The 26825-nt window shown below is 42.6% G+C and overlaps 3 protein-coding genes and 1 long non-coding RNA gene across 9 annotated transcripts in view; 1 reads left to right on the plus strand and 3 right to left on the minus strand.

Moving 5' to 3' along the window:
* Positions 1-2868: 2868 nt before the first annotated feature.
* On the minus strand, positions 2869-5692 carry LOC139609443 (thymosin beta-12). Its single transcript, XM_071464002.1, has 3 exons — positions 5479-5692; positions 4093-4208; positions 2869-3861 (listed from the first exon to the last, which is right to left on the minus strand). The coding sequence occupies exons 2-3, from the start codon at positions 4193-4195 to the stop codon at positions 3827-3829; spliced, it is 138 nt and encodes a 45-aa protein (XP_071320103.1). The 5' UTR covers positions 4196-4208; positions 5479-5692; the 3' UTR covers positions 2869-3826.
* Positions 5693-6828: 1136 nt separating this feature from the next.
* LOC139609442 (ribose-phosphate pyrophosphokinase 2) lies at positions 6829-15718 on the minus strand. Its single transcript, XM_071464000.1, has 7 exons — positions 15384-15718; positions 11622-11805; positions 10014-10112; positions 9401-9525; positions 8874-9047; positions 8390-8549; positions 6829-8091 (listed from the first exon to the last, which is right to left on the minus strand). Exons 1-7 carry the CDS (start codon positions 15503-15505, stop codon positions 7999-8001), a joined length of 957 nt encoding a protein of 318 aa, XP_071320101.1. The 5' UTR covers positions 15506-15718; the 3' UTR covers positions 6829-7998.
* A 1589-nt stretch (positions 15719-17307) lies between these two features.
* LOC139609369 (histone deacetylase 4-like) overlaps positions 17308-26825 on the minus strand; it is a 63176-nt gene continuing 53658 nt past the window's right edge. For all 6 annotated transcript variants that reach the window (XM_071463801.1, XM_071463802.1, XM_071463803.1 and 3 more), the window contains 13 exons: positions 26255-26388; positions 26051-26153; positions 25897-25943; positions 25197-25304; positions 24670-24725; positions 24285-24372; positions 24050-24169; positions 23437-23534; positions 22807-22925; positions 22501-22634; positions 21708-21792; positions 21111-21255; positions 17308-20583 (listed from right to left, as the gene is read on the minus strand). In XM_071463801.1, the coding sequence (XP_071319902.1) occupies positions 20544-20583; positions 21111-21255; positions 21708-21792; positions 22501-22634; positions 22807-22925; positions 23437-23534; positions 24050-24169; positions 24285-24372; positions 24670-24725; positions 25197-25304; positions 25897-25943; positions 26051-26153; positions 26255-26388 (1277 nt within the window). In that variant the 3' untranslated portion in view covers positions 17308-20543. The remainder of the gene's footprint in view (positions 20584-21110; positions 21256-21707; positions 21793-22500; positions 22635-22806; positions 22926-23436; positions 23535-24049; positions 24170-24284; positions 24373-24669; positions 24726-25196; positions 25305-25896; positions 25944-26050; positions 26154-26254; positions 26389-26825) is intronic.
* On the plus strand, positions 20590-24029 carry LOC139609371 (uncharacterized). The gene is made up of 4 exons (XR_011685212.1): positions 20590-20759; positions 21093-21343; positions 21733-22658; positions 23423-24029. It is a non-coding gene; the product is annotated as an uncharacterized lncRNA (long non-coding RNA).

Below are 26825 nucleotides of genomic sequence, written 5' to 3' on the forward strand. Positions count from 1 at the left end.
AAATTAGGTGATTTTGAATTCACCTGATAAACTGGGAGATTAAGAGTTGTTTGTTAAGCCAAACGCCACTGACAAACACACCCGATTATCTGAAAAAAAATATTATAAACAACAGGGTTGTTTTTCTTTTTTGCACTCCTACCACCTAAGAAAGTAAAAGTGGTGATAATGAACACCACTGACTTGTGCATTATGGTTAATACTCTGTTATGAACATCACCAGAAAATCTCCCTAAAATAATCAAACCTTATTTAGTTGAAGGACTTCAGGCAGCTTCAGTTTCCCCCATATGACTCTGTGGTGTTCATAGCTGTATTAAATTACACTCTGAAGTCACATCCTATGAGCTAACACACACACACATACACACACACACACACACACACACACACACACACACACACACACACATACACACACACGGCCCTTGACCCTCAATGCGTGGCTGCTCATTCCTCATATGCTTGTCATCACCATATGTCGACAAAAAAAACACCAGTGGTGAGCGTTTGTATTTGAGGACCTCTAACACAGCAGTGAGGGAACAAATGTTGCATATTTTCAGGGTGCAGCAAACCTGAGCTGTCCCTTTATATTCTTTTACTTATCATTGGTCTGCCAACAGCTGAGACAGCCAGCATGCAAAAATAAGACCACAGACAATCTAGAGAGATATGGTTTGGACAGGAAACCATGACAATGACACAAACATGCTGCACACAAACATGGGTTTCCTGTTTACTCCCCATTCTCTGCAGCGGCCAAAGACACAGTGGCTATTTCTCAGCATATTAAAGAAAATGGTTAGGTGTTGATGCGTGGTCGATGGTGATGTAGCTCCTGGGTGGGTAGTTGCCATGGAAATCTGCAGCGCACTCAGTGTTTGTCAGTGCGTGCGTGTGATAGAAAGATAATTGAGTCAGTCGGTCGGCTCTGTGGAAAACCATCAAACCAAAAATCGAAAATGTAAAGCTCAGAGTGACGCTCGATGAAAAGTCATCGGGTCACTGCTCAGCTATTCGCCTCCTCACCTTCAGTTACCTCAGTGCACAGACACAAAGGTCCACAGGCGATGCTGCTTCAGCAATGGCACATGTGCATTCAGTATCCACGGATCCACTGTTAATCAGGCCAGATTCAAAGACTGGACAAGGCTGCAGGAGACAGATGGTGAAATATATCTAAATAACATCATAATCTCCCGAGCACTCAAAACATGCCAACAGGACAGGCTGATGAGGAGAGCGTGCCGGGGAGAAACACTCCACCGGGATAACAAGCATCCGACCGCCCAACCCCGGGAAGTGACTCAGCAGCAGCTGTTGCCATGGGTTACCAGGCGGGCAGGACACCCGTAGGATCTCAACAAGCTTGGTGCTGACACATGTGACGGTCACCCCCCCCCCCCCCCCCCCCTCTCAACCCCCCCCCCCCCCCCCCCCCCCCCCAATCACTCCTCTCCCTGGACAGCGACTCCACCCCTCCTGCTGCTCCACCTAAAAAATCCTCCGTCACTTTCCTGAAGGGCTCTGCTGCAGGCCTGCGTGGAGCCATGCAGCATGGCAGAGGAGAGGTGGGGGGGGGGAGACGGGAGGTGTTAATCCCATCTGTGTGAGGACCTGCAAGGTTTTGGCCTCGTCACCCTGCACTAGCCTACTAACCTCCACACCCCCCACCCCCTCCTCCTCCTCCTCCTGGATGCAGATTAATGCCTTATTAAGAGCAACTGACTTAACACCAATCCACTTACACTAACATGTTAAGATCTGCAGTATTACGTAGCCTGAGATCAATCACACCATCGGCCCGGGTTGAAATAGTCATGTACTCTTGTGATGTCTCCGCTCCACGTACATGAAGATACATTTTATGCATGAATGTAGCACCACAGGAAACATCTGTAACAAAGATGCATCTAAATGTCGATTCACGTCCCACGCGATCACACTCCCATCCGACAGCGTGAGCATTCAGACTGGATCATCTCCCCATCCGTGCTGACTAACCCTATGGGGAATTTCCTCCTTCAAAACCCGGTCACGTTTCAGTTGGATAAAATGACACTGCACAATTACATGTAGGTACTTCAAAACGCATGCCATTTACAGGAAATGTCAGCCTCGTCATGCTAATGACATTAAGGCTTTGGAGGCGGTGGCTAATTTAGGACGAAGGCAGTTCAGGATGAAGGCCTGAGTAAATCTCTCACTGAGGCTACGCCCGATTCTGGGTCATGGCACGCTGTCCCATAAGCCACTGCTCACCTATGCATCAAAGCAGCTGACAGCTGATAACACACACACACACTGGTAGCCTGAGAGCCTTTGTGCCTTTAGTTTAGCTTGAGAAAGCCTGAAATGATCAAAGTTCCTAAATAGGCACGGTCTACTTCCTGGATTGCAGGGCAATTTGCTCCATGGTTTGAGCTTCTCTGCAATAATCACCGGTTTTAAAAGTGAGCTTTGTGCTGACGGTGGTGTTCATGGGTTCCTCAGGAGGAGACCTCCATGACAGGTGGTTTAACAACTTTCATTTCCTGTCCTCTCCACACACACAAAATTCATCTCCTGTGCTGGTAAATCCCTGCGAGGCTCACTGTGGTCACGTTTAAGCCCTTCAGTAGAGCACAGCCTCATCCCTTAAGTAATGCTAAAGGATTGTTTGGCACCTGAATGTTAGATAGTGTGAAAAGTGGGTTAGACTAAGACCAAGCTACAACAATATTACACAGTGAGTGTGTTTGTGAGTGTAAAAAGAGGCCAACTGCACCTTTAAAGTGCGCGGATTGTGATAAAAGAGCAGCGGCGTTGGTTCAGTGAGAAGCCGAAGCGTGGATAAATGTCTTGAGGAAACACTCGGCAGTACACTTCTTTAGTAACAAATTCTTTTTTATTACAACATTTCACGGTTTTCCATTTCTGGTAATGATTTGTGGCAGAGTAACATGACTGCTGGGATTTTACAAAACTCCAAAGAATTTTGATCTACGGTTGAAAGCAAACACATGGAATCAATTGCCAGTATTTTTTTTTTTTTCTCCTTTTCCTCATTTGAGACAATTCAGAGACAGATTGCAACACAAAAGCTATCCCGAATAACTCTGACAAAAAGGGCCGAAGTATGGTACAATTTAACCGTAAATAAGGTCCATTTGAGCATCTCCCAGATCTAGGTGGAATCCGTTACACTTTTTGTTTTTAATCCTCGTGTACATACAAAAGAAAAAACATTGTGACAGACAACAGTATCAATTTTTGGGGCATTTACAATTTGGCCAGCGAACAAACAAAGTTGTGCATTTCCGAAAATTAGAAGACGAAAAAACAATATAAACAAACAAAAAATAAGCTTGACGCCTCAGCTTTGGCGTAAAAGCAGCCACACAGGAAGTTGGGTGTCGGTGGTTTTGGGGAGACGATGATGAGCTTCCTGGGACGCAGGCCACGCCCCGTCCCTCGGGCCTCTCTGCTGCACGTCGATGTTGGTCGTCAAGGTGGTGTTGAAGAAGAGACGTGCACCTTCAGGACTGTCTTCTGCAGTCCCCCCCACCTCCCCCGCTCCGTCTCGGACGAATCTTCCTCATCTCCCCCGACAGAAAGACAAGCGTGAAGGTGGCGTTCGCTGAGGGGGGGGTGGGGTGTTGGACGAGGGGGGGGCCCCCAACTGCCCTGTCGAAGGCATCATCCGTCCACAGGCTGTGCAGCTTGGTTATGTTTGTCGTTTCATAATTTCGGTTACAAAGTTATACAGCTAAAAGAAGTGACTGAAAACAAGGCAATGCGGGAGGAGGGGGGGGTGTACAGTGCATGACGGGAGGGAGGGGCTTCACGACGTCGCCGCTGCCTTCTCCTGTTCGATGGCTGGGGAGGAGAAGAGAGGAGAGGAGATGTGAGGCAACACTGGATGAAAACCCCTACCACTGCAAAAATATTGCGGTGTTGGTTCACAGCACAGAAACAGTTAAAGAAGTGTGATGTAATGCATCTCTCACACACACACACACACACACACACACACACACACACACACACACACACACACACACACACACACACACACACACACACAGCCTTTAGCTGCAGGAGCCTTACTTTCTTTTGAAGGCAGGGGATTCTTCTCCTGCGTCTCTGTCTTCTTCAGCTTGGTCTTGTCGAAGCTGGTCACCTCTGAGATGTCGGGCTTGTTGTCACTCATGGTTGCAGAGAGTCTGGAAGGAAGCAGACAGTTTTTCAGAGACCCTCGGTCCTCTTACAGCCGCTCCCACACAAGCATTCATGTGCAAACTACAGGTGCTGGTCACCTGAAATGCTCTGATAGAAACTAGGGAGGGTGATTCCATAAAAATACATATATCTAATGTAGAAATCAAAGGGGTGTTAAAATCTTAATGACGTTTTTTTAAAAAAAAAAAAAGGTAAAAAACCACCCAGGCATGTGGTCCACGCTGACTCTGGATCAGTCGAAGGGCGTTGCCTAAAAATCTCAGTGGCCAAAAATCATTTGTCCAGTTTAACTACATGCGCAACCGCAGACTGCTTCCCCCTCTAATGTGCGCGGCTGCGTCCGCCTCCTTTTGTTCGCCTGCGGCTCTGCCCAGCGCGGTTTCACTGAACATCCAGCCCCGTTGTCCAACGCACAGCCCGGGGATGCTGCGCACAGGGGACCGGCTGCTCCAGACAATGAAGCCAGCTCAAGGCGTTCAAATCCGACATTTACATAACAATAGGAGTTCCCATGCTGGGCAGAGCAAGAAAATTAAAAAAAATAAAAAAAGATAAAGACTGCTGCTTATGTGCAAATTTTCTTTTTAAAAAAATAACACTATAATAAAGAGAAGATCGGATTTTGGAGGTAAATGATTGCTTTCTGAGTGTCCACTCAGGGGCTTTCCACATGGAAGCTGTGCAACATCCGCATTCACTTGTCACGTACTTCTCCCCTTGGGGCGCAATCTGTAGGAACCACCGCCCAGATTGGCATTTTGCTCACTCATCTTGGTCCTAATAAATCCCAAGTTCAACTCCACAAATTTCAACATACACTCAAAAAAACAAAAAAACAACAACAACAACAACAACCAAAAACGTGCTCCAATAAAAGCGCCGTGAACGCGTAAAAGGCGTCGTTTTAAATAACGGGACCAGACGCATGCAACGGCAACAAAGGAAACAGGCTGATGTGCGTGAATGTGTGCACTTGAGACAAAGACAACCCGCACACGCCTGCCCCGGTGTCATGTCACACTCTGAGCTTTTTAAGACACAAAAACAAGCTGCGTTCATTGAAAAAGAAAAAAAAAAAAAAATCACATCATCTCATGTTTTGTCCTGTTTTGGCACAACATCTCTCCCAAGCGCCCTGACCACATTTCTCACATTCATCTCACAGCTTCACTCTCCTAAAAGCTGCGGCCAGTTAAAGCACAAAGAAGTAAAAAAAAAACCAAAAAAAAAAACGAGCTGGTGACCAGGTCTTACCGAAGCGTTGGCTGACGGGATCGCTGGAAGGTCTCTGGTCAGTGCGTTGCAGCAGTAGTGGCGCGTCTTTGCGCAAGCATCAGATATAGTCAGAAATATGCTAATGACGCTGACATCACCGGCCCTCATCCAGCCTCCCGTGTCCCCCTGCTGGAGAGACTCAAAACCTGCAACCTCATGCTGAAAGCAAGAAGCAAAAGACTGACCCCCCCCCGGAAAGAGCTTCACGTTATTTCCCAGAGGAGAGAAATGGAAATATATGTGCGTCCTGGTGTCAGCCGCATGGTGCTGAACCCAATCACCACCCAATCTCTTATTTTATCACTAGTTTATATCAGCAGGTGTTGTCAGCCCCTAGATTTTCTGTTTAGCACCAACACAACTGTTTTACTTCTAAAATATCACTAGTTCCTCTGCATTCTGCTGAAAATGTCCCTCTTGTGAGTTAAAGTGCACAAAATGTGTCCTTGCCCACTACTTTCATCTGCCTGTGGCTGCACATTCATGCACAAAGGGCGCCTCCTGGTGGCGCTTTGCCATTCTCCCTCCATCACTCCTTTCATTTTTCAGCAGATGCAAGGCCTCTATTGTTATCTTCTAATAGATCAGGTTTGATTTAAAGGTGGAGATGGAGCTGCTCTCAGTACAGGTGGATGGTTTGGGCTTGTTCAAAGGGATGCAGGAGAAATCTGAGGGCTGAGATGAACGTGTGACGAACGTGTGTTCATTTTTCTGACTGTTCTTGAATCTTTGTTACATATTGGATCATTTCATAGAAATTAAGAAGGGAAATATCTCATGGTAACAAGTCAGATGCATTAAAACATGACAGGGTCCCAGGGAGCTTGGAGTTTGCTTTATTTAAAGTTCAAATTTAAAAAGGAAACAACTCCAGCTGTTGGATATATAAAAAAAATACACAATTTTAAATGCAGCAGCAGCAGAAAATGGAAATATTCAAGTACAAGTAGCTAAAAAAAATGTTTTAAATATAGTACTTGAATAAACAGTGTTCTCAAAGAACTCACAAAAGACAAACCATTCTTTGCATGAGGTCCACTTACTGGAATTTTACCAGAGCTTTCAGCCACACCTCTTTGTTTTATTATGAACCCTGAGATCAGATTAATTACCATGTGTTAAATCAGGGGATGATGATGTCATAATGATGCCATCAGAGATATCTCAGCTTGGGTTTGCACATGTGCAGAGACGTTATTCAGCTGCATTATGGGAGGTGTAGGATACAGCCTGAACGTCAGGATCCTTCATCCTCTACTGCTTCAAATCTGACATTTAATTCTAATGCACAATTAAATACACAGGCAAAGACGAGCAGGACAGCGTGTGTGTAAGCCATTGTCAAAGCTTTATTGTCAAAGAAACAGCTTGAAGTGTTACATATATAAAAAAAAAAAAAAATTAAATCACGCTTTTTAACCAACTTTTTGTCCATCTGAGGACAAACAGTGAAACCTGCCTGATCAGACAAAAGCTGTGACAATTACACTATCTTTATGACAAATCATGTTTGAACTCTTAATACTATAACCAAGCTTTGGGCTCAATTACCTTTCATGACCTTTTGAAAAACGGGCAAAGCACCCAAAACACCAACAACAGACCCATCAGAGAGTTTGGAAAGTTGCTACTGAATTTTATATATTTTTAGCACAATTTAAAAAAAGGTACTGAAGGAGAAGGATGTTATACAGATGTGCCACCACTGGGTGACAGCAGCTTGTTGGGAGAGATGACACTGCAGAGGATGCAACAGCACATTCGGTACAGCTCACTCAAGAAAATGTGTGTAAATTAAGTCTGTTCGTTCCTCTAATTTTACTGTTTTTTTGTCTGTGGTCACATCAACACAATTTGAGGTCCTGTTATGGACCTGATGATAGCGCTAAGCATAAACTATTATTACAATCAAAGTCCATAGAGCTTTAGCTAGTTGAGGGTTAGGCTAGAACTTTATTTTTTAATACTTTTAGCAGCTGTTAAAGCAAACACTTGCGGGGAAAGGTGCACATTTTCACATTTTTTTTCACAACTTTTATTATTTTGCAAAGCAGAAAGGGCCAAAATATTTGAAATCACATGACAAAGTGGAATGTGTCTTTTTCGGTGAGGTTCAAATAATACGTAATGTTACATAATGGACCCTTTGGTTAAAGTGAAGGCCAGGCCTCTGCTATTCAAGGTTGGTGAAAGTGAATCTGGAACAAGAGAAATAAAAAATAAACAGTGAGAAAGAAAAAAAGATAGTCATAAATACAAACTTGGTCTTCTGAGAAGGAAGTGATATTTCGCTGTCTCCTGGGTGAAAATGTCAAAGAAAATGTGTGGGAGTGACTGTTAAACAGACACACGGTTGGCCAAAAACCATCAGGCCCTTTTCTCTGGCCTTTCTGGAGGATATGGGGCCAAAAGTGCCGGCTGAGTGACCTGACCGGGGGAGAGGGTGGAGGGGCGGTGGGAAAGGAGAGAGCGCCGGGGGCCGTCACCCTCTCTTGTTCTTTACAAAGGTACGTGGCTGAAGAGGTAGGAGACAGACTCGCCGTTGTGGGTTCTTCTGATCGCCTCCGCCAGGATCATGGAGATGTCGATGACCTGAGGGGGATAGTAAATCTGTCATGTGGGGAAAATAAAACTGTTTCTCCATAATGTCATTTCTGTCCACGTCACATGTCTCCTAGAGAAGGAGACACGCTGCTGCGGTGCTTCTCTGAAAGAGATCAAGCTGAGATCAGTTTAACAAACAGTAGATAACGTGTGTCACATGCCAATGTCACACTAAAATAACTAGCTGCTGTAATTCGTAATAAGGCAGCTGCTCGAGTGTTGGTACAGCCTTGGAAAGAAGAGAAAAGCATTACCACGTATCAAAGGGTGAGAAGTGACTGTGTACCTGTATTTTCGGGCACGCCTTCATCTTCTCTTCCTGTGGGATGGTGTTGGTCACCACCACGGCCTCGAACGGGGCGTTGTTGATGCGAGAGATGGCTGGACCGGAGAAAATGCCGTGTGTGAGGATGGCGTAGACCTTTAACGCTCCTGCGTCGATGAGCCTGGAAGTAGAAGAAAAAACAAAAACAGTTCAGGAGATGAAATTCTCTCTGCACACAATTTATTCTACTAATATCAACTTTCTGTGTAGATCTTCTCTTCAGTGAATCAAAGGTGTTACGCAAACTTGTGTCGTAATATCGAAATTGATAAAAGCACCTTATCAGTTTAATGTCAATATGAAGGTGTGACCACATTCTTGTGCAAAGGTCTGAACAGTATTTGATGCTGAGCTTGATCCCAGTTTGAATTCAGATAAAATCTCTGCTCTCGTTCTGCAGTGTTTGCCCATCACACCAAAATAAAAGCATTTAATTGGTACTGACTTGTCGGCAGCGTGGCAGATGGTGCCACAGGTGTCGGCCATGTCGTCCACCAGGATGGCCACGCGGTCCTTGACGTCGCCCACCAGCACCATGCGGTCCACCTCATTGGCCTTCTTCCTCTCTTTGTGGATGAGAGCGAACTCCACGTTCAGGCGGTCGGCGATGGACGTCACGCTGGACAGAGAACAGGAAGGAGGGCGTGAGCGCCACTGACACTGAACCTTTGACTGCTCGTCTAACAAGTGGATTTTAATAGATCATTGTAACCTTCAGGGAAAGACCTCGATCGTGCAGAGAACTGGATCGATTTCCAACGAGCAAACTGAGCAGATCAGAAGAAACTTCTGCACGTCTCAGAACTGAATACGAGGCTTTAAATCAGAGTCATGATGCACATTAACTGACCGCAACTTATTCAGATTACAATATGGAGGACGGCAAACTACCCTGCAATAACAATGTAATGCTATTTGACCCATTCGATCTTGGATGCACGTGAAATGCCGTCAGTTGTCACTGTATCTTACCGTTTTGCTCCGCCGGCATCTGGAGACACAATGATACAGTTTTTCCACTCAGGAATGTTTTCTCTGATCCACTGCAGAACAGCAGGCTCTGCGTACAGGTTGTCTACAGCGATGTCGAAAAACCCCTTTAAAAAAAAAAAAATAAAAGGTTTCAACAAAAATCAGTCGAGGAAACACAGACATGTAGCACAAATCCAGATCCCCCCTCAGTCCCTGACTCATACATATATAGAAATTCACCATCACCAGTGTGGATTGTATGCGGCTGTAATTTGCATGTCAGCGTCCACCTCTGTATCTGCTGAAGCCTTGCCAAGCAAAGCTAAGCTAAGCTAAAATAAGCTAAGCTAAACTAGCTTATGTAAGTTGTTCTTTAAAGTGACACAATACAACCTGCATAAAAGTTATTCATATAAAAGGCGCCCTGTGTAGTTTGGGGTGACACAAATAGAAACACCGCTCAAAACCACTGCTAGCGTCTGTAGCTGCTCTTTAAAAGAGGTAAGGCAGTTCCCCACAGGCTAAGATCTTCTTCTTTACTCATTTACACACTCAGTTCTGTAACACAGCGCGACAGTGATATGGCGTGCTGACTAAGACTTTGTGTACTGACCTGGATCTGTGAGGCGTGGAGGTCCATGGTGATGATGTGGTCGGCGCCGGCCACAGACAACATGTTTGCCACCAGCTTGGCCGATATGGGTGCGCGACTCTGGGACAAGCATCAAGACACAGTCGCTTGAGGTGAGTGAGTAAGAAGAAAATGTCAGCACTTTAAAACACTGTTCACCGGGGGATTTTTATTTTTTTTATTCTTTTTTCTGCAATGTTGGAAATTCATCGAGAAGCTGTGATTTTATCTCAGGGAGAAATCTCACTCATGGTCTCTTGATTCGTCTGCATTTGACATCAAGTGGTTTGCAGCCAGCCTGCGTTCCCCTTCAGGAATCATCTTTTGAATATTTCTGAAACAAATCTGGAGCTACCATAAAAACATCCTCTTCTTGTCACCCAATATTTGGGTTTCAATAAATTGGTGGTTCCTGTATCAACATGTGGATGGAGGCATTTGTTGACTTCAAGCATGTGCCTCCCGGCTTTACATCTAAACTTGAAGATTTTGATTATTTGATAAATTGAAGCAGCTTCAATGACACACCGGCAGGACTTGAGACTGTCGGCCAAACTTCTACTAAAAATCTAGGCCCTGCTGCCTCCCCGGGCTTGTTCTGTTTACCCGATGTGTTCACTTAAGAAAAAAAAAAAATCCAACAACTGTGTCGATGCACACATCAGGCATCGGCGCTGCAGGGCTTGTTGACAAAACACTCGTCTACCTGGAAATGATGTTTGCGTGAGTGCTCAGAGAAAATGCAGCTTTTGAAGATTCATGCTGAGCAGCTGAGTCCAAAGTGTCATTTCAGGATCATTTAAACTGTCCATTTGAAGCAAAAAATAAATAAAAAAATAGAGTTCAGTCTTTCATATGTAAAATATGCATATCGGCACCATCTGCATATTCATACAACAGGTTATATTTTTGGGAGTGGAGCATTTTGTGAAGCCTGTGATCGGCACGTTTCACAAAATGAAATCTGCCCTTGAAGTCAACATGTGGATGAGGTAAGCCCAAGTGTTTGCAGAGCTTTGACCCTCACATGTAACACCGTCATGTGAGTGAAAGGAGACACTTCTCTGGAACATACTGTGCGGCTGCAGCCAATTGCATGTGCAGGCAGAGTGGAGGAAGGAGGAGGGACGGACTTGAAAATAATTCATCGGAAAACCCTCTAAGTGCAAACAAGTTGAAATTGAAAGTCGCAGCTTTGCTTTTTCTGCTTCACCTGATTTGCTGCTGCAGTTACATTAACAACTGAGGCAATGCAAGATAATGATTTACACGATAAGGAGGCTGCATGAACCAGTTTCTCTCCTTGCTGACTTTCCGAGAGCAGCAGTAACACCGATGTGGAGTTTCTCATTAATACATGACTGTAAAATGAGTTAACAAGTCAACCTGCAGTGCCGCAGGGAAATAATGACATTCAGCTTTCATTAGAAGGTGAAGCTGCAGTGACCTCATTTTTTAAAAAGATTCATGACTTCTTGGAATTTCAAGTCAACTAAGTCAGAAAAGGATGCAACTAATCAGACTGCAGAAAATATCACAACTAGATTTAGGACCGATAACGTGTGTGTGTGTGTGTGTGTGTGTGTCTACCTTGTCCTTCTTGTCCTGCCGGGCGTAGGGGAAGCAGGGGATGACGGCCGTGACGCGGGACGAGGAGGCGATCTTGCAGGCGTTGATCATGATTAGCAGCTCCATCAGGTTGTCGTTGATCTCGCCACAACCGCTCTGCACGATGTACACATCCTCGCCTCGCACGCTTTCCCCGATTTCCACGCTGTCAGAGGAAACGGACAAAGAGAAGAGCACATTTTACAACAGGGACATGTCAGCTTCGGAGTAAAAATCTAAACTGAAAATGTTAAGATGATGTGAAATGTTTCAAATGTGGATTTACATGAAACTTCACCAACTCTTTAACAGGCACTGACATTTTTTGAAAAAACCCTTTCCAGAATTAAATGTCGTACACTTTATTACAGAGCAGCCTTGATTATTTAACAGGTTTGGGCCAAGTCCCTGTGCTGATGTGAGGATGACTGAAAAGACACACGTGCACACACACACAGACACACACACGCATACATGCAGCGTGAACCTGTCGGAGACCCTGAACTCAGCGCAGGCAGCATGTGTATGAAACATTCCTCTGTTGGAGACAACCAGGTCCATCCGGACCTCGGTCATGTGATCAATGAACATATACAGCTGATTGGGGTGAGAGTGGGGCCAGCACAGACTCGTCTTGTGGGCTGGAGAGTTTTTTTAAGAGAGGCCAGCACTGACAGATCAGAACTCTTATCATAGCAGGAAAAAACCAAAACCATCTGACAAAGTCAAGGTGGAAAGTTCATTTCTATTGGGACCAAAGCCAAAACCAAAAAAAAAATACAGCAGCAACACAGCTGGCTGTTGAAACGTTTCAATACTCTTGACAAGTATCAAAAGTTTCAGTAGCTATAGCAGAGCTGCACTTCTTCAACGCCTTACTCTGAGAAATATAACAAGCTTTTTCTACAAAACTCCTTTTTTCTTGTTTTATAAAAGAAGTTCTTAAACATTCAAGTTTAAAACATGAGCAGATGACAAAAACCTAACTACTAAATAAAACCTGTCTAAAAATGGCTAAATGTAGACTGAATTCAGGAACTAGCTCATGAAAGAACAAGTAAATAAGATTACTAAGACGAATGATGGCAACTTCCTCTGCCCAATAGACGCACACAAAAAAAGATTTTATTCTGCTGCTAAAACTTTGATGGATCTAATCAACAGAAAATGAATCTGCAACTATTTGGAGAATTAATTACATGTTACATGTGAGTAAACTGAATCTATTCAAGTTTTATTCCATTTCATATCACTGTAAATTGAATATCTTTGGGATCTGAATAGTATAAAACCTGATTAAATTAGAGACCAACTGAAACATGATCAGGGGATTAACTGATGGTTAATATAATAGTTAAGTGCAGCTGTATTTTATTCACATCAGCACAAACTGCACTATAACATTACACTAATCTAGTCTCCTAATAACAGCAAACACCAGTGCAAACGTCAGCTCTGCACTGCCATCCTCTAAACATTTCCTGATCAGTTTCACACATGCACACGATTAAAATTTGACAGAAAGAGCGAGCCAACAACATGTTCAGGCAATAAGGAAGGTCGCCCGCCGCCAACGCCACCTTGAGCTGAGCATTTCCTGCCAAAGATGCCACTAAAATTAAACTGCAGTCAAGGTGACACAACAGGGGACACAAAAAGCCGCCTTTTTCATGCAGACAAAAGACAGCGAGAAGAACCACTTATTGACACAGCAGCCGTCTTTCTCTTTAATGTTGTCCATCTTCATTAATGTACTGCTCCTCATCAGTTCATCTAAAAGTTTAAGAATCCCCGTCCTTGCCATCTTAGAATAAAATGTGTACTTTGAGTCTGCCCTATATTAGAGTAATTATGTTCTAACACCAAGCAGCTACACATACAAATAATACAATCTTTATTTGGATATTCCTTCCTGTAAAACAAACAATTTCGTTCCCAGGAATCCACTCCCTCTGCACTGGTATGTGACCTCTGTAAGTCACCTGACAAAACCTGCACTGGAGCTATGAGAAGAGCTGCTATCAGTGTCCTCTTCTCACCTCCCTGTTAGTGTGCGAGGATGAGAAAATGGTTGTTTTGCACTTTGTGTCGCCCAAACAGCTGCAGTTCCCTAGAGAGAAACCGCAGCACGGATAATCAGAGATTTCACTGGATTTTAAGAGTTGTGGGTGGAAACATCACCAGCAGAGAGGGTCTTATACGGAGATAAAGAGGCCATGGCACCTGTTAAATCCAGGAAACAACAGTGTTGGAATGCAAAGGGAAGATTACAAAACAACCTACGCAGTTTGGTGGATGCAGGGTGCTTTTATCCAGAGTGCATTACAGTACTTTGAGAGCATCAGTGAGTGAATCCAATGGGAATGAAATCCACCGCATCACAAAGCACATTAACGCAGTGCATGGTTTTCCCATTACTGAATCAGAGAGGATAAAATGCACTTGACGGGATGAGATGGCTGGAAAGCTGAAGGACTATAACCTCAGCCACAGATGCATTAAAACAGAGTTCAGCAAACAGGCCAGCGTGAAGCCAAAAGGTCATCCTGCAGAAGACTTCAAACAAGCTTCATGACCTTAACTAACTATTTCAAGGCCAGGCAGCAACAAAGGCACTCAAAGCAATAAAAGTCCTATGTAATGCCACTGTTAAACTGCAGCGTGCAGACACTGAAGGTTAACTGGGCTGCTTTGGAAATGTGCACAAATCAAATGCATGTGATTTAAGCACTGGACAGTTAATTTAGCTTCCCTTTGCTCAACAGGCAGCAACCACAGCAATCTAAACTTTATTCTTGTGTAACTATAGGGCTCCTGCAAACTATCATATTAGTTCATAGGCAATATTTGACATTCAATACCCACGAGCCAGCGCAATAGCTGAGGTTTGATGCTTGCAATTGCAGTGAGCTACGTTATCGTCTGTAGTTAGCCAGTTAACGTAAATCCACGTCAAACGAAAGTAAGTTAGCCAGCATCCATTATCGGACAGAACTGTGCTTCTATTCCGCAAAAAATAAAACAAACAAACATCATCTGCATCTAACAATATCAGTATCTAAACTGCAGTTGTACCGATCTCCGTATGAATTATACAATATCAAGATATATATTTGTAATATTCAAGTTTCGGGGACACAGCCAGCTAACACTAGCCATCCAGCTAGGTGAATGCGTTCAGGTGTTACGTCAAATTTTGTACACCCGTAACAATCTGGTTCCACTTTAAAAAGTAGCACCTTTGTGGCCCAGAGTTAGCATTTTAACGGGGCCACAAAACAAGCAGCTATCGCCGTTTTAAACACAGGGTTGTTCAAACATAGTTCAGCCCGTGAGAGTTGGGCTTTGGGGAAGACTTTGCACCACAGGTACAACATTTGTCCTCCTCCATATTCGTCCGTAACACGGGAAACAGACACAGTTTAACGTTAGCGCCGTTAGCTCAACGCGCAACGAAATAAAAGCGTTACGTAACGTTACAACTTCACCGTTTCCGTCGGTTTAGTTTATTTTAACCATTAAATAAATTATCTGACATGAAACCCGATGTTGGATACGCTGATGTTAGCTTAGCTACAAGCGCTAGCCTGGTGTGTTTACATGTGGCTAGCTTAGTCACGTGTAGTAAACTATTGTTAGCTTCAAGCTAGCATACCCACATGGGGCACCGGAGCTGGAGCAAAATGGGCTTCACCGACAAAAAAAACAAAAAAAAAAACATCCCAAGATTCAGAGTCTACTCACCATGTCTCCTGGTTGCTGAATTTCTTCGTGATCACTTTGCCCAGCTCCAGCCCCAGCCGGTCGGCCACTTTCTGGGACAGGTCGTGGTGAGAGCTCCCGCTAAAAAGCACGATGTTAGGCATGTCGGAAAATCCGGATCGGTTTGCTCCAACAACAACAAAAAAAAAAAAAGGAAAGAAAATTGGGGGTGGGGAGGGGGGGGAGAAAGAATACGATGTGTATCCCCACTTGAGGGTTACAAAAAATGGGAAAATGAGCTTGCTAATGTTGCAGCCGAAGCATTGCACTGGTGCAGCAGCTGGGGACCGTCGGCAGAGAGGAAATATCACATCAGTATTTGCGTGGTAAAAGGGAAGTGCCCTCCCCTCATTGGACAGTGTAGTATTCCCACTGACACATGAACACTCACTGCATAAAAGCCACGATTTCTCAGAATACCAAAGACTGTTTGAAAAGTGATGATGCTTTATGCTTTATAATGTTTTATACTGAGTTGTTCTTTCACCTGAAACCACTTGGTTTCATTTTTCAAACTGTATGAGCATCTTACCAAAATAAAACTCTCCCATTTGTTAAGCTGTCAAGATGCAGGCTTGTAAAAACCCTCCAAAACTAATTGTTTGTTCTATTCTTTTCTAATTGTACAACTATTATTAATCACAAGAGAGACAGACACATATTAGCTTTTCTTTTTAAATTTGCCTGTTAATTAAATTAATTCCTTCATTAAAGCCTTTTCTCATATTGTTATTATCTTGTACATGTGATGCCTACATCTTCAGTTTATTCTTTTATGAAATAGCCTGTTGCAATACTCCAAATTTAATTTAGTAGTCATTTTTTTTAATCAAAAAACTCCTGTTTCCATCTTATTAAAAGACATTTTTCTGCTGGCTCTGCTTAATATCTTTGGGATTGGCCAGATGAGGGGAATCTTTGAAATATTAAAGGGAATTTTTCACTATTTGGTGACATTTCATAAACCAGACATTGAACCAATAATGATAATAGTTCATTTGCAGCCTTTAGGTTATAACAGAAAATTCCACCACACTCTTGCAGCCCAAGAAATCAATCAAATATGTTCCACACATACAGACAAACAAAGGAGGAGGTCGCCTGATAGCTGCAGCTTTGGACTTTGCCTTCAACCCAGCGTGCACACTTGTGATATTGGGTCTCGTAATTAGATTCTCCACTCAGAGAGAAGTCAGCTGAGACTTTGTGCTCCTCATATGTCTCCTCAAACCAAAGACCTGCCTTCTTCACTCTGGTGACATACTTTCTACCATCATTACTGTCATGTGCTGGGCAGCTAATTACTGAAGCTTGTAGAATTAGACTGGTAGGGACACTGGAAATAGCCAACAAGGAATGACGATGGTTTCTCAGCTGTCTTGTATTTTTAAAATAAATTTCAGGAATTCCACTACAACCAGCACTATTGATTATCTGCACTCAGACTGGACTAACATGGACTTTGAGTAATCATTTCACTGAGTTGATAAAAGCACAAAGAAAAAGAAAAGCTTTTCTTTAGGTTAGGTTTTCTGTCATCTGATTATCTCACTTTGTGTCATCAGCCAGATAATATGAAGTTTTATCTTATGAGGAATTAAAAGCAGATACTACAGTTTAAATGTCCTCACAAGTGATAAGAGGATCTGGTGAATTGATTCTGTCCAGACGTCTCATTATTGATGTGAAAGATTCCTGAAATGGCCTCAAAGGTTCTCGAGTCTTGACCTTATTTAACCCCTGAACAGCTTTTATGTACATTAATTTCATGCAAAAAAGCCAATACAAACACAGATGCTTGTATTTTTCAGAAATATATTTTATAGATGATGTCAGAGATGAAATGTCCAAAGCGTAGGTCCCAAAGAAAGATAACATTTTTCATCAATAGAGACAAACAACAAACAAAAAATAACTTTTTAATCCATTTACATGTAAACCAAGAATTGCTCTTGAGCCACAGTGGTTATATATATAGAGAACTGGCCGAGGTGGGTGTGACAATCAAACGACGATGCCCTTTTTGTCCAAACCTTTTCAAGAACTGATATCCGTCATTTCTCTACCGTTAATAGTGCCCGTTTAAAAAAAACCTTTGAAAGAGGAACATTCTTTGGGAGAGTCTTTTTAAGGTGTGGATGTAGCAGAGGTTTGGCAGAGCACATTTCTCTTAAACACAGTCCATACATGTTGTTAAGTGCTGATTCTCGTTAAAATCACTTATTGGAAACGATATTCAATAAGAACAATATCAAATGTTTCTCAATGGAGTCATTTGGACAAAAGTCTTTTGAATTGTTTGAACACCAGAGAGGAAGAAAACCGTCCCGCCTGGTGCTCTTGGGGAGTTGCCGTGGGAGGTTTTTGTTTTTTAAGTCCTCCAGTGTTCTTCTTCTATTGTGCAAATACATTTTTATTACATAGACAAGCAGGCATGCTGACTCACAAACCATGCAAAGAGTTAAAGTTGGCGCGAGCAGACGGCAAAAAAAGAAAGAGTAGTAATAAAGTTTCTACAAAAAACCTCAAATTCATCTTTAAATAATAATAAAAAAAAATGTTAGGCCAAATTAAACGAGTAACAAGTGGAATGTTTTGTTAGAACATGAAAAAATATCAACTTAATCTCAAATTTTACAAGTTTATAAAATGATATCAACTTAAAATAATCATGATAGTCGTCTTTAATCAGGTGTTTAACAAAGCAGTTGACAGATGGGGGTTAATTTGAGTGTAATTTGATCTACTAGTAGTGTCAGGTCAGTGGAATTCAAGCAGGAAAAGCGAAGAGGAAAGCACTGATGTCATGGACAGCCAAACGTGACAGTGCAACATGCTCAGAAAGCTGATGTTTTCTATCCAGAACTGGTTCAAATTCCACTTTTCTTCACATCTGTGTCTCCTTCTTTTCTTTTCCCGCCGAGGAAAAACGTAGCTACATAAAACGGCCTCTAAACCTCTTTTTTTTTTCTTTTCTTTTTTTTTTTTTTTGGATGCGTGATGTTGTCACAGTCTAAAGGTTAAGTGCATATCACCCATGCACAAGAGGAAAATGTATCAATTAGGCAACAAAGTGATCAAATGTCTTACTCTGAAGGTTGTTAAAAAGTCAATTGCAGTGCCATATAATGACCACGTTTCAGTTAAGGGCAACAGTGCAGTTGATGACGAGTTAAATAGGCTGCTTTTTTTTTTTTTTAAGTTCATGGAGTAATATCATACACCATACTGTTTTCCGCTCACAATATCATAGCTGTCATTAGTTAGAGTACATTTATAAATTTTCCATATACAAATCTCCTATAAACAGTACATGTTATAAATACACAAGTGATGAAAATGCAAAAGGGCTTAGAGAGCCGTAGAAAGAAAGAAAGTGTTGCTCCTTATTTTTGATAAATACAAGAAAGAAAGAAAGAAAGTCTTGAACGAGAAGTGACAATAGTACTAAGTATGTGAATGGCAGCCCTATAACTATCCAGAAAACGGATAAAAACACAGAACAAAATCTATGGATGAAAAAAGTTAGAAAAATAATCTTGTACAATAAAAAATAAAAAGTGGACACGCTTACCAAACACATTTTTGATATTGTAAATCGACAACTTGATGTGGAAATCATACATGTAGATACAAACAGGCAATACTCGATTACTGCCTCTCAAAATATATTCAATTCAATATACATGACTAATGTTTAGCTCACACCAGTAACCAAGGTAGTTGCCAACCGGCAAAGCATGGTAGGTCGATCGGCACATGTAAAGAGATGCTCACTTGATCTGTGAAGGATTAAATTAGTAAACATTGAACTGGGTACTGGGAGCCTTATCTGAAAGGGCCAATACGAGAAATGTTTGTCGACTTGCCAGCTAAATGGAGTGAAAGTACTACTGTATATGCAAACTCATGCTTTGGCTTTTCTTGCTTGGCTTTCTGTTTTTGGATAACATTCAAAAATCTTGCAAAAATGTCTGGTCTCTCTGCTCAAACGCATGCTTTATGTGTTTTACAAAGCAATGACTCCGGTTAAAGGGAAGCTACATTAAAGGCTAAACCTTTTTGACAGTGTTCAATCTAATTTCCTTGTTTGAAGGTCTCCATGTTTGCACCTTTTCCTAATGAAGCTGGCAACTACCTTTACAAAGCGTTAACTTTTTTTTTTTTCTTTTTTTTTTACAGAAAAATAGATCCATCCAAAAGTAAAGTAACTCTTCAAGAGAGGCTGTGAGAGACATAAACGTTGTCTTCATCACAATCCAAGTAAACATGCTGAAAGATTGTTTGCTTTATTTTTGTCGCTCTCGTCCCCCGAAAGGACTTGAAACTCTCAGTCTCCCGCCCTCGCACGGATTTCCTCAGCGAGAAAAATCTTTTAACTTAAGGCAATCTTTTCCTGAACAATCCTGAAATCCAGCGGACCCTCCCCAAGGCACTCCTCTCACTCATCAACCTTCGACGACAGGCTGGTCCAGCACGGTGACAGTCTCACCATCAAATCTTTGTAAAAGCCTACTCAAACTTCGGCCGAACCAAAGTCCACAGTGAATGCATCTTGTAAAATATTATCTCAGTTGCCGCGATGCCCTTATTTTGTAGGGAAAAATAGTTGAGAAAAGAGAAAAGAAAATCCCCGAGCTGCGTTTGACAGCCGGGGACGTCTGCTGTCCCTGGTGTCCATACTGTGTGTGGTCAGAGGGCAGCTGTGTAAAGCACCGTATGTTTCTGCACAGAAGTGTTATCACACCTTTCTAAGGCGAGACCTGATCTCGCCCCCCTGCTGCAAATACACCCGCCCGCTGCCTCGGTCACTCGGTTAGCCGCTGTGGGCTAACGTAGGGGTGCGAAGACTGACAGAAAAAAAAACGAGTGTCTCTGAGCGAGTGCCGCCAAAGCAGCGCTGTTATGTTTAATATTTTTTTTTCCCAATTCAGTCCTCTGTCTCCTGATTGGCTCCCTTCTCTGAGGCTGAGCCCACCCCCTCTCCCTCATTTTGGCTGAGGGGCCGCCAATCAAGGTGACTGACGTGGTGAGTGGGGTTAGGGGGACTAAATGAAGGGATCAGTCGAGACTCTTCGCAGCTCAAAGAGGCGTTCTCCGGAGAGGTCAATAGTAACAGTGTGACACCCTCGTTTCCCGCCGTTACAGTGGTTCCTCCTCTTCCATTGGCTCCTCCTCCGGCCTGATGGGAAAATAAACAGACACAGAGATCAGATATTAAACCTCGGGCTGTCCAACATACTTCCTCCAAACCACCTGTAAACTGGCATCTTGCGCTGCAGCCATGCTTCACATTCAGATAACCTCCTGACCCTCATGGACTTGGGACTCACAACCCGCTGTTTATTTGTCGAGCACGTATGCTAACTCAGAAATATTCTCTCTTCTTCACCTTTCACACACTTCATCACAATTTGAATGGTCTACTATTATGTGTATCTGTGCTGCATATTTCAATAAGCTGGCAATGTTGTGTAATTTTGTCCTATATGTGCTGCATGCTTAGAAATTATATATAAGGCATAAAATATCAGCCTTTTTGTCTAACTGGTGCATTTACAGAAATAAACCAATGACCTTTATTTGTTGCAGTGTGACTAGTTATCTTACTTATTTATGGATGATTCCCTGTATATAAGATTTTTCCAACTTCATTCATTTTCCCTGTCTCTCTCTCCCTGTCTGCTGCAGTGATCTTGGGTCCTTTACCTCTGATCCATGGCGTTGGTGTTGGCCACGGACAGAGAGGCCATGGCGCTGACGGCCTCAGCCTCTTCTGAGTCTCCTCGCTTGGCCTCCAGCAGGGAAAACCCCAGGCGCGGCGAGTAGCGGTGCACCGAGCGCCAGTACTTACCTGAGAGGAGAGAGCGGTGGGGGAAGATGAAAAGACAAAAGAAAACAGAGGGAAGGGATGTCTGCATGAGGGATGTCTGCACTTGAAGGTAAAGTCTTCAGATAAATGAGGTTTGCCTCAGGTGTGTGTTAAATCATTTACAAAAAGAAAGAAAAAAGAATTTACTGTTTTTACAAAGGGCCCACAAGTTAAAAAAAAAAACACTTCTCTTATAAACATGCAGTCGATTTTCACTTCAGAGATGTTTTTGTATGATTTCTTTTAGATATTAGAATAGCAAAAGATTAAAAGTAATGATAGAGGTTGTATTCATTTTTTTGTGAGTACTGCCTCTTTAGAACAACTCACTCAAAATGTCAGTAACCTGTGAAAAATATACAATTAAGTGTAAAAAACCTGAAGTCTGTGTCCCTGTGTATTAGTCAGTATCATGTTACTGAGGGTGAACTCACTGTGGGTCTCTAAAACCTTCTCCAGGGAGCGCACAGCGTTGGGGTTGGGCCTCTGCTCGAGGACAGCCTTTGGCAGTGGGTCCAGCTGCACAGGACAAAAACACACACAGAAAATGTAAACACCAGCGAGTAACAGGCTGCATTTCCAACATCTTCCACAAGGAGTCGACCTGAAGATGATGCACCATGAAACATCAGTTCCTTCCTCTGTCAGCCTGACTTCTAACTTAATTTGTTTGTCTAATGACTCACACAAGATCCCCTCGTAGTTTACAGTAGAATCTGTCACTTTCTGACTCGACTAAGTAAAATTGAAATAAAGTAAAAAAAAAAAGAAAGCACAAAAAACACTGAAAAGTATAAAATAAAGTAACTTCATTTTATAAAGCCTACTTCACCACTGTCTCCATATATTATCACACATCTGGAAGAAGTAGGTGATCAAACCACAGCTGGAGCAACGATACATTTGCATATACGTGCAGCTTTGTCTTCACCACAATATGATATTGTAGCTGTTTTTTAAATGTGTTTTTGTTTTTCTTCCATTTCCAACACAGCAGATTAACATGAGATTAAAAAAATGAAATATCTACTTGTTAAAATGACTTCATGTAGGTTTGTGAGCCAGATTCAACACGAGATCTCTGTATATCTCTTTATTGTACAACAACCAGAATCCCGTGCTCCGCTTTGTCCCATTCATTTTATTTCCAGCTTCAACCCTTTGATTGATTGTAATGAACATTAATCAGGATTCTGATCTTGCATGTTGGCAAAGTGATCTCCTTACCTCCTGGCCGAGCAGGGCGGCCACGCAGGCCTCGGAGGCGTCACAGATGGCGGTGAGGTCGTGACCCCCCTCCAGAGCCAGGACCACCCGGCCTCCAGCGAGGGTCATCAGCTGCCTGGTCAGATATCCAAAACCTGGAGAAAGGTTACAGGAAAGCGGTGAGTGTATGTAAATGAGCCTGTGCTGTGCGTCAGGAGTTGAATTTAATTTACATTTCAGCAGTTTGTCTCCAACTTGTGTTTGCTTTATGTGGTCAACTGCTGGAGCGGGAGATAAGAAACACACTTCAGATAATCTTTTACTCACATTTGGACGTTAGATTGTAGCCGCCCAGTGGTGGAGGGTGTCCCTCCACGGCGTCGAAGCCTGAGGAGACCAGCACGATGTCCGGAGCAAACTCATTGGCTATGGGCATCACCACTGACCTGAGGGCAGGAGGGTGGAGAATAAAGATTATGCGCTGTAACAGCCAGTTTTTCAATGAGAATGGAGGAGATACTCAAACAGAATAAAAATTAGATTATTATCTATTCTATGACCCAGAAAACATTTCACCAAGAGGAGGATTCATTCTGGCCACTTTTCTCATCATTATTCATATAAATATACCAAATGCTACCCAATTTCTTTGTTTCATTTGTCTTATGAGCTCATAAACTAAATATCTAATAATCTAAATCTAATAATCAAACAGAAATCTACCAGGAGAAAAGGAGAAACAGGCAAACTTAAACGAGGTGAAAAAATAATGTCACTTAGTGGATTTAAACACTCTTATCCTTTTTTTTCCACATTTAAACAATGATTCTGATGTTGGCGTTGAAGTGAGTGGTAAGTGTAATTCTGACAAGAGCTGGAAAGCCCAGCTGGATTAACTCTCAGACTGAAGCAGAACTGGTTTGTCTGTGTGTGACTTGGCTAGATTGGATCTGGTACCTGAAGGCAGCCAGGTACTCTGCATCTCCCATGGGGGGGTCAAGGCCTCCGGTAAAGGCAACATTGACGTTGAACCCGACTCCAGGACCACTGCCCACCTGCAGAGAGAAGCACATGTATGACTATACAAATGTACGTGTTGTTAGCTGTTCAGTTTGGCTTGAGTTAAACTGAGGATAGTTGGTTTTCAATACAAAATAATCCAACACATTTAAAGTATCTGTGGAAAACCATCTATTGTTTAATGCATTTTATCAAATAAAATGGCGTCTGTTTCTGAAATGTGGGTTTCTCTTTATATTTATCCATGTAAATTAAATATGTTTGCATTTTGAACTTTTTAACTGGTTGGACAAAACAAAAACCTAGAAGTTGTCACCTTTTTTCACTATTTCATACTCAATAATTAATCAACTCATTGAACAGTTTAATCGATCATAAGTTACAGATTTAAAACTAACACCACAGCATCGAACGTTACTGCATTAACAATACTGTTATGTAACAGTTTTCCCATTTTAATGTGTTACTTGTTAAGCTGATGTTTTGTTCACATCTGGCGACAGTTACTGTAACAAAATACACACACGCACACGCACACACACACACTCACTTCGTCAGGTGCCCCGCTTCCAGGAAAGAAGTTGCCGTCATCATAGCGATGAATAGACAGGTAAAGGACATTAGGGTCATCGTAGAATGCTTGCTGGGTGCCGTTGCCATGGTGAACGTCCTGAGGGTAGACAGTACACATGATATAACCACCGAGCCCTTCAACTTAAAAACAACAAATAAAAATCTCGCTGCTCCTGTTTAATACAAACTGATCGCTAACTCAAGAGACTGACCCAGTCCACGATGAGGATCTTGTTGACGCTGAGTCTCTGCTGCAGCAGTTTGGCTGCGATGGCCACAGAGTTGAAGTAGCAGAAACCCCTGAAACAGCAGCAGACAGAGGGAGGGCTGAGTCGTCCTGTTTGTTATGAAAGTCAGCTGTGCCAAAGCACTTTCCTGCTCCATTTTCATGTTTTTATAGTGCACTTTAAACACGTTGCAAGAAGGATATGAAAAATAAATAGAGCACTCCTGGAAACAGCTGGAAGAATAAAGGCACTCAGTACTTTATGTGCAAATAAACTCAATGGTTTATGTAATTTCTATTCCAGACGTTGGTATTTGTATATGCATAGATTAAGTGTCTCCAACTGAGTGTGGTGACGGCTGTGGCCTTACATGGGAGTGCTTTCCTCCGCGTGGTGTCCAGGAGGGCGGACCACAGCGAAACCATTCTGGAAAGACAGACAGGCACTGATCAGCACTCAGTGTTTCCTCTGCGATCACTAAGTAGTGGTGAACCACAGCTAAAAACACAGCCATTTAGCCAAACACAAAGAGGGGTGACTGCAATGTTTAGAAATGCTGCTTCTGAATGGGAGATTATCAGACTCAAAAGCTGTTTTAGCAAGAGGAGCACAGCTGTTAGAGCTGCAGCACCAATGTGTCATTAAACCTCAGACAACAATACAAAGTCATAGGAAGTGTTCACAACCCTTCTATAGGCCAAATAATTAATCAGTTAATTCAAATAAACCCATAATGTTCTCAACCGATTAATAGAGAATGAAAATTATTGTCAAGACAATAATTTCCAGTGGAAACATTTTCATCTGCTCAGGGCGTGAAGAAAAGTGCTTCAGGCAACACATATGCTTTTATTTTGACAATGTAGATTGAGACCAGACGAGTGTGACCATAGTTACCTTAAGCTCTCCGGTAGCCACTTTGAAAACAAGCTCCACCACGGAGCCGACAGCGAGGCGAGCCGCGCTGGAGGAGTGGACCTCGTTCCAAATGGTGTCGCTGTCCACCTGGAGACACAACACATACAGTTAGATAAATCAACAGTATGGAAGGACAGGGAAGGAAATTGATATTTATACATATGGCACCAAATCTCAGGACACCAGGTCTAGACCGTACTCTTTATAATATTATTTACAGAAACCCAATAATTTACACTGTGAGCAAGCACTTGGTGACAGTGGAAAGGAAAAACTTCCTGTTTTAAACCAACAGAGAAAAGTGCAGGTTCACCTGTCAACACACACACTTTATTACTTTCCTTTCCTCCTAATGTTAATGTATTTCAAGTCATTTATTCATATTGATATATTTTCTGCGAATGTTCTACACTGCAACTGTAATTAATTCATTTTTTTGTCTTTGTTTCTTTTTAATTTATTTAATTCCACTTAAATTGAATGTGTGTTTTGTAAATGCTCCAATGAATTATCCCTTATGGAAAACATATGAAGTGCCTCTGTGTGTGAGAGGTGCTGCACAGATAAACTAGCCGTCCTTCATACTCTCTCTGTCAAACAATAGCTTTTCTGTATGTATTAAAAACCTGTGCGTTAGTTTTCTATCATGCTGCAAACTTGTGTATAAAGCTGGACTTACCCCCACCCCTCCGCACGGTAGCCGTACAAACATGGGAGTGATTGAACCTGGTGATCAGGAAACGAACACTAAATTACTTAGTGAATACAAATGAGATTGTGAGGACTGCTCATGTAGTGTGTGTGTGTGTGTGTGTCTGTGTGTGTGAGCTTACAATCGAGTTTCTGTCGGAGAGGGTTGGTTCCATACAGAAGGACGTGGGCTTCAGAGTGAACCGTCTGCAGCTCTTCCAGAGTGGCCTTCCTCCCACGGATACACTACACACGCACACACACACACACAGAGGAATACAACTCTCATATGCAGTTTACTACTTTGCGTGATGTTTGGAGCAGAGATATTTCCACTTTCACCGTACCTCACACTGCGCTCTGAGCCCAGTCTCCTGCAGCCGGGACCAAATGCTCTGAATCCGTCCTGCGTGCTCCGGGTGGCTGTTGGTGTTTCCACACATACACTGGTGCTTCTGCATCAAAGAGTCGTACACCAGACCTGAGGAAACACACACACACACATACAATTCATATCCTGTACTTTCTTTTATTTTATTTTACTTTGTTTTCCTCATCAGATTATGAAACATGTTTTCAAAGTGAAGTATTGTTGCCCTAAAGCTGCAATCTATAACAGCTTTTTTTGTTTCACTTTACAGATGCAGAACAGTTAGATCTTTTACTTTGACAGTGCACAACAATATGAAACAATGACTGAAATGTAAAACTTTACAGCAAGATATTCTCATTCTCACGCCCCCTTTTTTTTCTCTAGATTTTTCTCTGGAGCGCATGCAGACACTGTCAAAATATTTAGCGGCTTCATGTGATAAGGCTTATCAGCGCAAATGTCTGCTGCTGGTAAGAGCTTCATTCTTTCCTCAGAAGCGATTCAGTCATCTTGTCATTATAACTGCTGTTAGATGCAGACCAGAC

The sequence above is a fragment of the Trachinotus anak genome, unplaced genomic scaffold, assembly GCF_046630095.1.
Source record: "Trachinotus anak isolate AG129_WGS33_773 ecotype Australia unplaced genomic scaffold, CSIRO_AGI_Tana_v1 ptg000026l, whole genome shotgun sequence".
Taxonomy (NCBI): domain Eukaryota; kingdom Metazoa; phylum Chordata; class Actinopteri; order Carangiformes; family Carangidae; genus Trachinotus; species Trachinotus anak.